Below are 13,356 nucleotides of genomic sequence, written 5' to 3'. Positions count from 1 at the left end.
TTTAAGCTTATGGGGTTAATGAGAGACCTTCTCTTTCAATTGCCTGCCACATTTTCAGCATCACTGTCTAAAAAAGGCATACAATCAGGAAATATGCTCATTACCATGATGGAAAAACAGACGCTTCAAATTATGGTACATATTAGGACTAGAAAAGCACTCAGAGAGCGCAGTACTCCACCAAGGCTGCTCAGTTGACATGTAATTTCCGACGGATGAAATCTTTAATAAAAAATGACCTTGCGCTGAGCACAGGCATGTGTTATGCATGTGCATGTTATGTATGGATACCGAATTGCATGTAAATTACTCTTATAAAGGTCCGTTGATCAGTTCATCACTTTTGGTAAGTCATTGTTTTGCTAGTGTTAACTCAACCGTTCCCTCCATGCTTTTATTTTGAAGGCGTATTTTTAATGTTACGGGCTTTTGTTTTGCCACCATTCCAGCGGCACAGGAAGCGTTTATCTAAGAAGCGGTTTCTTGACATGACAAAGACGCTGCTGAAAAGTCCCAAAATTGACATAAAGATGAAAGAAAACGTTTATAAGTGTGTTTGCTAGACAGCCACGTTGTGGCTGTCTAGCAAATGACGTGTATGAACTTATAAACACCTAGATGGAATGGGGACTGCTTCATTTCTAACATCTGTTCAGTCAGCAGGTAATTTTTCGCACGCAGTCGACTAAATGTAACGCTAATTACATTTAGTCGTGGTATGTGGTATTGTGTGATGAAGACAGGACTGTGTACCTTCCGGAGGGTCCAATGATTGTGGACCAGTGGGCAGGAAGCCGGTCATTGCCCACTCTATCATCTGTCTGGTCTGAAGATCCACCCCCTCTGCATCATCACTCGCATCACAGGAAGGAACTGGCCTCCCCGCCCGCACGCTGGCCACCTAAACAGAGACACGTACAGTTCAAATTGAATCATATTTATGATTAATTCATTAATTTTAATTTTTTGTAAGGATGATCAGAAATAGGAAAACATATTTGTCTGTAATAATGTCATATGAGAGTAGGAACGGGCAAAAAACCATATATTTATCATCAAACTGTACAAGGTGAAGCAAAACACAGTGGGTGAAATAGAAGCTGTTACGTATCACTTGTAAGAAAAAAAAAATCACTGAAAATATAACCCACAAAATTATAGATTGTGTTGCTTCATCCACATGTTACCACATAAATTGTGGACAGAGCTAGATGAGAACAACACCTCCACAAATGCAAACTACCAACCAGCATCAGTATAAATCACCAGACCTCGTTACATAAGAGGAGAATGACCTTTACACCTGCACATTTGTATTTTTGGTCTTTTTGGTATTTGACTTCATCCTGAGAGATTTATGATAAATCTATCGCCAGAAAAAAAATTCCCAAGTTTTATCAGCAATTAAAATTTGACACCCACTCTCTGACATTGAGGAGCAGAGTGGGTTGGTTACCTGCAGAGCCTCAAAGATAGCTTTCCGGTACATGGACTGTTTGTTGTAGGTTGGCTGGTGGAAGGCAGATGAAAAGGAGCTCAGAGGCATCAACTTCTCCACACAAACCTGCAAAACAAACAAAAAAAAGTCATAAATCATCTGAGAGGAGAACAGACCTTGAAATTCTCAATTCAAGTGATGGTGTCAAAGTATATCTCTAGGATAAAATGGCTCAAAAGCTTGCTGAACATGTTTGTCTTATTTTACTAAACTCTGAATACCAAAATGTCAAAAGGAAAAAAAAATCAAGGTTTTCTCTGATCAGTTTGAATAGAAAGGACTGAAATTTCTGCTAAGAGCAAATAAAAGGTTGAATAAAGCAACGCAACTTTATCTATATAAACACATTTAATACAAAAAGGCAAGTCGTACGCCCTGAGCCCCAAAACCTGCTGGGAAGTATGAAAGTCATGCTATCTTAAAAAAAACCCTGCCAAGATAACACCATTTATCATTGCCAAAAACAGGAAAAACAGACAGAATCATCAAATTTACAACTTTCGCACAGTTCTCAAGCAAATCAGTGTGCGTCTGGAAATTGAACCAACTCTAAGCTTAAAATTGTGATACTTCAATAAAATCACATTATTTTATATTTCATTTATGAGTCTGCACGAGACTGAAAAAACACTAAACATTTTTTGTTCCTTAGCACTCAGTTGTGGCAACTGGGAATTCAGTTGAACTGCAGGCTGTGTTTAGACAGAACACAGAGAAGACAAGTCATTAAAAATGAAATCAGTAAAATATCTATGGTATGTAGTATGACCATTATATTAACATTATTACAGTACTGTAACTCCTGTAGACACTTGAGAAAATGTTGCACATCATAATTGCAGTTTTTTTTTGAATTTGTGTGAAACAAATAATCAAAAAAAATGAACTTTACTTTTTTTCTTTTTTTCATGTTTTATGCTACTGTTGAGTTTACTTCTAGCCTTGGTTGTGCCACTTCCATAGAGGTGCAGGTCTTTATACTATAGTGAAAAATGATGTGACGGGGCAAATAAGCACCCAGAAACTGCTTGGTATTGAGATGGTTAAAGTGTTTAAAAGAAATAAAAACAGCAGCAAAATATTAAAATGCAAATCAGAGGTAAGTAAAGGAACTTTAAATCAGAATTCATAGAATAAGTCAGAGGGGAGATGATTGCAGAAGCGGACAACACAATTGCTGAAAGTCATTTCATTTCACTATGTGTTGTGTGAACTCTGGGCAACACCAGCTGATCAGGGTTGTACTAAGCAAAGACAGACTTTTGATCCAGACCATTTATAGAGTTATAGACAGTAACTAAGGCCTTAAATTCAACTTCATGTTTCCCATATTCTAGCTACAATAATTTTAATGACTGCCAAATGTCAGTCTTACTAGGGGGGCTAGTAAGCAATATTAGAGCAGTCCACAATACAAGAAGCAAAAGTGTGAACAGGCTTTTCTAAATCTTGCTTGGAAAAAAGTTCCAGATTTTAGCTTTTCAAAAATGGCAGAATGATGATTTAGCTACAGCTTTGATGTGGCTACTAAAATTTAGATGCTCATCAACATTCACAATGTGGGTGTTCTCAAGATAAGAACTAAGCACCAGCCTTCCTTCTTTATTGTAAGAAAGAATAATATCATTTTTCTCTTTATTTAGTTGAAATACATTTTGTTGCATCCATTTGCTAAATTAACTCAAATGGGTCTAGAAAACAACTCTGTATCTGGTTAATGTTATCTACAAAAGGAGAAGTTGTGTAGTAAGAGTTTAAGTGTTAAAAAACATAATTGCATCGAAGGCAAATTACTTCTTCACAGAAGTGGCAGCAATAGTGACAGCAGACATTGTCTCTTCCTGTGGAATAGATGTATTTCTTTGATATTGAGCATCCGTCTTTGCTATAAGTGGGCTGAGCACGTAACATCCACTAAACCGGCATAGGATCCGGCCAGTCATAAAACCAGTGATGCTCACCACAGAGAATTTTCCATCACCAAACCACATCACCCAGCGAGTACCGTCTGCAGCTCGACTTCGGCCGCTCATCCACCAGGACACGATCCTGCCGGGCCACCAAGAGAAGCCTCGCAGCTTCCCAAAAACCAGCGTCCCGATGCCAAAGCCTCGGTCGTCCTGTTACCACACACAGAAAACAAAGTGGCGTTCAATTCAGCACAGACAAAGAATCCAAGTTTACCCTGTGCTCATGTTGTATGACATGAAAAAAAAATACCAATGTCCTAATTATTGATTGACCAATTAAACATTTTATACTGAATGTAAGTGTCAACAATGGATATTTGGTCTTGCAAATTTAATTAACACGTCATGTTGTGTTTCTTTTCCATCAGTCATTTGTCTTTTGGGACAGTACTTTGTTGAAATTTTATCCAACTTTAAATCTCCTGGAAGCTGAAGTCATCACTACAGATGTTATTTTTTCCAGCTATAGAGTTTCTGCAATGAGACTAAATTACACTTTTTAATATGACACCAAACATAATTTAATGACTTTTTCAGTGTCAAACGGGTTGAAGAATGATAGAAAACAGTCACGTCTGTATGTATTTACTTTTGTAGGTGAATTAATTTGTTAACATTTCTTACACATTTTAATGTAATAAAGAGGTACCTCCCAGTTATCTAATTAATCAATCAATGTGAGCTGGAGCCATGCATGGATTACTGAACAAGGCTTCCTGACCCCTTGGGCCACTTTATGAAATAATATTCTTGTTAGAAAGTCATAGAGCTCAGACAGATTACAAAGAAAGGCATACATATCCTACAGACATGTAAAACAACTACAAACACGCAAAAAAATTATCACAAAAAGATGCAAAAACTGTTTGAAGTCCTGTATAAATGGACTTGGTATTTATGTGTTTTGGTGTAAATAATGGATTAAGTTAAGTTTATGAGCTTCCTAGAAACAAATGTGACTTTACACAGAAGTCAAGCATAAATACTAAAGACCTTTGTACATAAAATTTAAGACTTTATAATGCTTTTGATGCCACTTTTGAGGCAACTAAATTCAATGATTTCTAAAACTTTTAAGACCTGCGATATCCTGAGCTATTTGATCATTATCCGGACTTGTACTGTTGTTGCTTCAGCCCCATTTTAGGACAAAAGACTAAAAGCTTAGAAATCTTTTTTTGTTGGACTCTGGACTCAGTGAAAATAATGCACACCACATAATGATCTGACAAAAAAAAGTTAAAAAAAAAAAATTTGGTGTGTCACTGATTGCAAAGTAAGGAACTATTGCTCCTGTGGTTTTGGTATCTTTAAATGGTTTACATGGTTTGAATTGTGAGGCCTTGTGCTGTCAAACAATGTATAATCTGAGCCGAACCCATTCAGCCACATGCCTTTATTAGATAGCGCCAGTAGGGTGATGACAGAAAAGCAGGGAGAGAAAGAAGCTCCAGCCAGACTCAAACTGAAGACAAGCCACAGCGGCGCCCCTGGAGCTTTAGATTGGATCACCCTCTTATATCAGTTATGATCTTCTTGAGCAGATGATGTTCGTCCAGTTGTTAGGAAAGTGGACCATTTACATTTTGTTGAGTCCAGTAGGGACTTATCATGTTAGTTTTAAAGTACACTAAACATTAATGTTTGTTCCTTTTACTGAGGAGGATATTATTTAAAGCTCCAGAACAGGTGCTAATGAAGCTTTTGGTGAGAATATTTTGTCAACTCCTGTTCCCAAAACCACAGAAGGAGTCACTATCTCACCTGGTACTCTATCTCATTGGGCCTCGCCCGGTCTCCCCTAGCAACTGGCTCTGGTGTCACAGCGACTGTGGGAGAGGCGGGGTCTGTATGCTGTTGTGAAGGGGGAGGGGCTGGGCTGGCAGGCTCCTCCTCTTTTTGAAAGTCAACTTCTGATAGGTCATCCATCATGTTTATCTCTGCCTCTCTGTACGCCCTTCGTTCTGCCTGTGAAAGTACAACAGCATGAAATGATGAGTAACAACACTTTTTTATCTAAGAGTTTGCTATTTTTCATTTCTGTCTATACTTTATCCGCCTGTCAGCATTTTAGACATTGTATTATTTGCCTACTTTTCCAAAAAAAATTCCCCCAAATTGAATTGAACTCATATTAAGTTTAAATCTGGTTTAAAAAGTAGCTCAACCATTCAACCACTACTCAGCAACAAGTTCAATGTAGAACAAACTACAAATGTACCCAAGCAAAGAAACAAACTAAGCAACACACAGCCTTAATTTGTGTTTTCATTTCATGTCAAGTGAATATTTATTCTGTACTGTGAAAATAAACCTTAGCTTGGGGAACAGTCTTTGGCATATCTGACCTTATCTGAGCATAATGACAAGGCAAACAAAAATTCTATCTTAAAAATGTTCTATGCATTACAAGCTTCTGCAGCATGTTAGATTTCCTACTATCAAGAATATTGAATTCACTATTAATGGTTGAGTCTTTATCTGATTTTCCTTCAGGCAAAACACCTACACATAGCCTCCTCCACTATGTGCTGATATGATTAGATAATGGATTACTCATTCTAGTCTTTTATAAAGTAAAACTACACATTTAAAATAGCTTCCGGGGATTTACCCTTGTTCTTTTGCATTTGCTATTTGACTTTTGAAAAACATATTTATTATTTTGGGAGGGATTTTGTCAGTTTATTCTTAAACTGACACTTAGAGGTGGTAGGAAATGTGGAAAAGGTCACTGGATGGACATGCAATTTGGCAGGTCAGAGGGAAAAAAACAAATCCAAAATGTATGAAAAAAAAGAATGAAAACCAACATCCAGTCAGTGCTTTCTACTTTCTCCCACAACTATTAAAATCAACACTAGTTTTGAGGCATTTCTTTCATTCTTGTTGTCTAAGGTTCAGAATAGAGGCTCTCCACATCAACAAACCCATAGACATAAAACAACAAAAGGCTGCCAGAGTAGAAAATAATTGTCCATGCATGCCCAGATGCAATGTCAAGTGTGAAACAGTTCTGTGACAGAAATAGATTTACGTTGTCATAGTTTGGGGATGTCTGATGAGCAAAATTCAACCTTTTGAATTCCAAACCCCGCCAGTGCGTTTAAAAGTCATGTAATCTTTAAAATAAACTCCAAAATTACACCATTTATTTGAGATAGCGACTTTTGTTTCATCAATGTGTGACTTCTGGTTCCATTGGAAAAATTAACCAAATCTAAGCTTTCGCTTGTGATATTTCATCAAAATCGCTTTATTCAGTGCAACTGAGAATTAGCTTAGCTGCAACCACCAGTCCTGTGACAAAACCTCAGTGGCTTTTTGGCTGAACTGCAGGCTATGTTTACATATTGACACCATTGTTTCATTGGTAACATCTGTTGTCACTTTGAAAAATTGTGTATATGTTGACCCCAGGTTTCTTCAAATTATATTCAAGTTATACTGAGCAAAAGACATTTCTGAGTTCTTTCTACTTGTGATTGTTCTGCCTCCATAGAGGTGCAAGGCTTTATTTTGCAATGAAAAACGAGTCCACAATGGATAAAACAGCGACAGGAGCAAAAAACACCAAAAAACTGCTTGGAGTTCATATGATTAGAAGTGGTGAATACACACAAATAGCAATAGAAGTCTGGCCCTATTGAAAAGGAAGATTTACTGACAGAGACTGATCACAAAATGGCTGTTTTGTCAACTATCATACCAGCTACAATCTCTCTTGCATATTATTGTCATTGATCACGTTCAACATGCCGGCGCCTGCCAAGGAATATGTCTCCTCTTGTGTTTCCTCATCTATTACAACCTTTTTCCTTTACTTCTATAGACAAACACTGTCCTTCAAGGAATTTTCATAAGTGATGCTTTATGTGGGTCTTTCCAGCTGATGTGGTGGCCGTTCTAAATCAACGCCTTAGTGCCCCGAGCAGGAGGAACAATCCTTTAATTGTTCCTCTAAACAGGAAGCAAGTTGGGAGAAAGGGTGCGGTGGGGAGGCAGTTCAATGGGTTCAACTCAGGAAGGAGAGAGAGCGAGAGAAGACAAAGAGCCAGAGAGTAAATAGGATTATATTATAAGGCTGGAGAATACAACACAGACAGAAAGTAAGTGAAGCACTTTGAGTGGGAGACAAGAAGACAGACAAAAGCTATGGAAGGTCAGAGTTTCTAGTCGGTAATTTCCGATAAAGTACTACACTATACCATTACAAAAACATTATTACAAGCAGAGTTTAGATGCTAAATATGACCACAATAGATTGTTTTTACCCTTCATTTTCTGTGTGAAATAAATAAACAAGAACAAAGCCAGGCTAGCTGTTTCTAAAAATAAAAAACAGAAAATAATACATATAAAACAAAGAAAAAAAATTTGATCCAGGGACCCCTTCGATTTCTAGGATCAAAACTTTAACTTAAAACTAGTCAGGTATTTCTATAATAATGATACTGTAGGGTTTCAGTCTTAATATTTACTATAGTCTGGTAAAGTTGTATTTACGATTGTATCTTGTAGGTTTTGAATCCTTTTTATGGAAATTACTCCGGTACATTCAAGTCACAATTAACACTGTGAGTCATGACCCCAATACTGAAAATTGTTAGATTAATTCATAGCACCAATCATTTTTTACTAATGGAAAGCAACTGCAACTTTTTTTTAAAGGTGCTGCATAAATAGCAGTGACTTGACTGCATGCTAAACTAAGCTAACTAGCTGCAGGCTGTAGCTTGGTAGTTAAGGACAAGAATATTTTCCTGGGTGTTGAATTATTTCTATAAATAATAAAAGTAATAGTACATATCAGATGGCCACATTACTGTATTATTATTACTGATGCCCTGTCATGCAAAAAAACATCTTCTTTTTGGTTAAACTGAGGTGTGGGTGCATTAAATGTGTAACCAGACTTTACTTTCTTTTTTAAAAAATCGATCTTATGTTTTGTGTGTAAAAACTTCTAAATAATTTGCAACTATGGCTGCAAAACAGTGCAGTTGAGTTAAATTGGTATTACCCTCTGAAATGAAATGAAATGAAAAAGAAGTGTAAATACAAAATGCAAGCACCCCAGTTCAACTGAATGATGCAAAATTACAGAGTACAGCATCTAAGTAAATCCACCTCTGATTAGCAGTAATAGCCACGAGCAGAAATGCAATCAAATATTTCACATCTAAAAGATGACACAGTAACGTGTTTGTAGGTTGAGCTCTCGACAACAAAAAAGCAGACCAAATAAAAAATAATCATGACCTCACTGGCTACTACATCGCAAGATTTTCACTGTGGTCCACATGGAAGATCCCATGATTCTTCCACAGCATTTTCATGACCTAAAAATATTTGAACACTGGAGACAACCAGTTGGTTTCTGCTCCTGCAGTGCTGGAAACCAATAATATAATGGAATGAATGTTTGAAACAAACTGGGGAAAACATTCTGCTGCATTCCTCTAGGTAGAAAGAAAAGTAGAATATAACAGAGGAGGAAGATGGCGAGCTGAGGGCATAAATTTAAGTGGAACAGACAGTAAAAGTAAGAGTGCAGGGTCATGACAGTGCTCTCCTCAGTTTGACCTGGAGGTGAGAAGGTTGCTTTTCCCTGCTCCTGTTGACCTCTGACCTCATAAAATCCTAATCAGCCTGTTACATGGATCATAGACAAACCACACACACAAAGACACAGACCAACACACACACACACACACACACACACACATGTGCACTGTAAGGGAATCTCCATATGTCGTCACTGGTTTCTAAAACATCTGGGAGGCTTCAACAAGAAGTTCCTGCAGCCACAGTAAACAACATATATGACATGTTTTTCATCTTCTTCCTTTAACTCTGCACTGGGCAAAAAGAGTGAGGAACTGAAAGTAAAGTTAGGATACTTTACTTTTAATTTAGCAGTTCAAAAAATAAAACAAGATACACGACTGGTAAGTAGTTGTGCTTGGAGAACTTGCCATAGTTGCTTTGTGGACTTATTTTGTGTCAGTGTTTGTTCTCTTCATAGAATTCCAGACTGACTCCATATTATGGAGTCCAGGGCTCTGTGGGTTAATATCATCTGTTGCAGGACTCCTTGCTCTTCATGTGGCTAAAGATAGTTCTTTACAACTCTGGCTGTATGTTTGGGGTCGCTGTCATATTGCACAATGAATTTAGGATTGACAGAGATGGCTCCCTGATGATATTCAATGATGGTAAAACGAGTGCCTAGAACTTTCACACAGTCTTTATGTGTTCATGTTGCATTTATTGCATTTTGAAACGTTTAAATATTTAAATGATTCCTTCCTTCACATTGAATTTCCCTTCGGGGATTAATAAAGTTATTGTATTGTATTCTTTATTAAGCAGCACTGCCATTTTACCCTTAACTTTTTAGCCATGCAAACAGTGTGGCTCCAGAGGCAGACATGCTGAATGGACTGCCGTGAAAAGCAGTGGGTCAAAGCTTTCACTTGAAATATAGTGAAATATCATAACATCTACCTAACTGATCAGCACATAGTGCTGTACAGACAACAATGTCACCAGACTTTCTCTTGTTTAATTGAAAAGTCTCTAAACTCTCTGACTGGTCACTAGATTTGGTGTACAAATATGTGCATGTCCTTCTCAGAATGTACTCTGATTTACAGTCATGGCCGAAAATATTGGCAGCCCTGGAATTTTTCCAGAAAATACACCATTTCTCCCAGAAATTGTTGCAATTACAAATGTTTTTGGTATACACATGTTTATATCCTTCATGTGCATTGGAAAAACACAAAAAAGCAGAAGAAAAAAGTCAAAATTGACATAATTTTACACAAAACTCAAAAAATGGGCCGGACATAATTGTTGGCACCCTTTTAAAACTGTGGGTAAATCATTTTATTTCAAGCATGTGATGCTCGTCTAAATTCATCTGTGGCAAGCAACAGGTGCTGGCAATATAGAAATCACACCTGAAGGCAGTTAGAATGTATAAAAGTTGACCCAACCTTTGTGTCTATGTGTGCCTATGTGTGTCACACCAAGCATGGAGAAGAGAAAGAAGAGCTGAGAAGTGTCTGAGGAAGAAGCAACATTGTGGAAAAAATCTGAACAGTCTCAAGGTTACAAGAGCATCTCCAGAGATCTTGAAATTCCTTTGTCCGCTGTGTGTAATATAATCAAGAAGTTCATAACCCATGGAACTGTAGCTAATCTCCCTGGATGGGGACGGAACAGAAAAACTGACGAAAGAATACAACTCAGGATGGTTCGAATGGTGGATAAATGTCCTCAGTCAACTTCCACACAAATTCAGGCTGTCCTGCAGACTCAGAGTGCAAAAGTGTCAGTTCAGACCATACGTCATCATCTGAATGAGAAGAAGTGCTATGGCAGGAGACTGAGGAGAACCCCACTGCTGACAAAGAGACATAAAAAAGCCAGACTGGAGTTTGCAAAAATGTACCGGAGTAAGCCTCAGTCCTTCTTGGAGAACGTTTTGTGGACAGATGAGACTAAGGTAGAGCTTTTTGGAAAAACATGTCTTTCTACTGTTTGCAGAAAACAGAATGAGGCCTACCAAGAAAAGAACACAGTACCTACAGTCAAACATGGTGGAGGTTCAAAGATGTTTTGGGGTTGTTTTGCTGCCTCTGGCACTGGGTGCCTTGACGGTGTGCAAGGAATCATGAAATCTGGAGACTATCAAAATATTTTGGGCCACAATGTAGGGCCTAGTGTCAGAAAGCTGGGTCTGCATCAGAGGTCATGGGTGTTCCAGCAGGACAATGACCCGAATCATACCTCAAATAGCACCAAGAAATGGTTGGAGACAAAGCGCTGGAGAGTTCTGAAGTGGCCAGCAATGAGTCTGGATCTAAATCCCATTGAACATCTATGGAGTGATCTCAGAATTGCTGTTGCAAGAAGGCACTCTTCAAATCTAAGAGACCTGGAGCAGTTTGCAAAAGAAAAGTGGTCCAAAATTCCATTTGAGAGGTGTAAGAAGCTTGTTGAAAGTTATAGGAAACGATTGGTTTCAGTTATTTCATCCAAAGGGTGTGCAACCAAATACTGAGTTGAGGATGCCAACAATTTTGTCTGGCCCATTCTTTGAGTCTTGTGTAAAATTATGTCAATTTTGGCTTTTTTCTTCTGCTTTTTTGTGTTTTTCCAGTGCACATGAAGGAAATAGACAGGCGTATACCAAAAACATTTGTGGTTGCAACAATTTCTGGGAGAAATGGTGTATTTTCTGGAAAAATTCCAGGGGTACCAATATTTTTGGCCATGACTGTACGACAGAATCAGTACAACTAAACATTTCCATTTGCTTAAGTTGTGCTTTTGCTATTTGGCAACTGTTAAGTGACTAATATGCTAAACTATGATTGTGGTACATTTTACATTATAAACAATATATTAGTTAAACATCAGTAAGTTAATGCTGACATTGTGAGCATGTTAGCTTGCTGGTGTTAGCATTTAGCTTACACCTACGCTATGCATTCGTACAACCTCAAAGAGCTGCTAGCATGATCCATATGTATTACACTTACAGTCTTTATGTTTTAGCTTTAAAAAAGTGCACTGCCTTTGCAGCGATTAACAAAAAATCTCATATTTAAATGACTTAAATGAATCCCTTACTCTTGTACTCCATGTGCTAGTAAATGTTACCATTTATTTCATCAGAGACCCGATTTTCCCACAGCAATCACTGGACTTTCACCTCGTCTCATCTACACTGTGTTGCTGCAGTTGTCAAAGAAACTTGAACACTTCAGTCAGCATCTGGACCGGATCATCTCATTAGAAGACTTGGACTTGACTTGTGTTATTAAGAGAACAACAGCCGAAGTCCTGCTTACAGGATGAAACTGTGTTTGTTGCTTGGCAACACTGGCTGATTGAACACTCCACCAGGAAGTTTTGCTGCTTTCAGGGATGAAGATGACTCACTGGTGACAGACAAATTTGTATTCATCAGCTTAGGTTTCTGTGAAAGCAAAGCTGTGGTCTGAAATAAACTAAAGGGTCAGCTTCAGGCAACCAAAGAGCAGTTCTCAAAAAACACAAAAGGATGTATCACTTCTGACTATATTTATACTGTGGTAAATGAATAACTGGTGGCAGTGAATGTACAATATAACTGTTATTTTACATGCACTCAAAGCTATAGAGTCTTTAAAATGATTGCTTCTATCATGTTTTGCTTCTTTTTGTTGTTATGTTTGTAAATATGAAAGTAAATGTAAAGAATTAAAATAAAAGTGATCATGGTCTATAGCTGAGTGGTTGCACCCTTTTCTATTTGGGCTTTCACACTGAAAGCAGATATTAAGAAATTTTGTGCACTCATTTAAGTCCTCAAGGTATTATATGGAGCTCTTACAGAGAACACAATGTACAAGAAAGTATAATTATGAGATTTTGTTATCAGCATTATCATCAGTTACAATAACAGAATGAAAAACAGAATGTTTAAGCTCTAAATGTAGCTACAGCCTGTTATGAGAGATATTCATAAAATTTCTCATCAGCCTTGGACACTTGACAATTTCACCTCAGGCCAATACAATCAAGTGCAACAGAAGGTGTGTTGGAGTCATCTTTTGTTTTCTGCCCACACATCTGTCAGATGACTCAAAGGCAACCAAAGCCTTTCTCACAAACTCTGACTCTATATAAGTATAAAATTTAAGTTCTAGCTTAATACTCTTTTACAACTGTGTGTACCTGTTTAACATTTAAGTTATAGATGCTGAAATCAGTAAAAGCATGATGATGGTGAGATTTTAAATTACCTACTAACCTATAAAACATACAGTAATTAAGCCACTTGGCAGCATTTTAACTGGAAGACTCCCACTTTGCTGGACATCATTCAAG

At 37.6% G+C, this 13,356-nt stretch overlaps 1 protein-coding gene across 6 annotated transcripts in view; it reads right to left on the bottom strand.

The window, feature by feature from the left end:
- Window positions 1-13,356, bottom strand: part of LOC111588989 (DNA (cytosine-5)-methyltransferase 3A-like) — a 78,184-nt gene that overhangs the window by 22,057 nt on the left and 42,771 nt on the right. For 5 of the 6 annotated variants that reach the window (XM_023299659.3, XM_035943630.2, XM_023299660.3 and 2 more), the window contains 4 exons: window positions 5,233-5,436; window positions 3,460-3,618; window positions 1,457-1,564; window positions 754-901 (listed from right to left, as the gene is read on the bottom strand). In XM_023299659.3, the coding sequence (XP_023155427.1) occupies window positions 754-901; window positions 1,457-1,564; window positions 3,460-3,618; window positions 5,233-5,436 (619 nt within the window). The remainder of the gene's footprint in view (window positions 1-753; window positions 902-1,456; window positions 1,565-3,459; window positions 3,619-5,232; window positions 5,437-13,356) is intronic. The other variant, XM_023299662.3, reaches the window with a different exon arrangement.

This window comes from Amphiprion ocellaris, chromosome 12 (genome assembly GCF_022539595.1).
Source record: "Amphiprion ocellaris isolate individual 3 ecotype Okinawa chromosome 12, ASM2253959v1, whole genome shotgun sequence".
Classification (NCBI taxonomy): Eukaryota; Metazoa; Chordata; class Actinopteri; family Pomacentridae; genus Amphiprion; species Amphiprion ocellaris.
The sequence above is the reverse complement of the archived record's forward strand: the minus strand, read 5'-3'. Positions and strand labels throughout refer to the sequence as shown.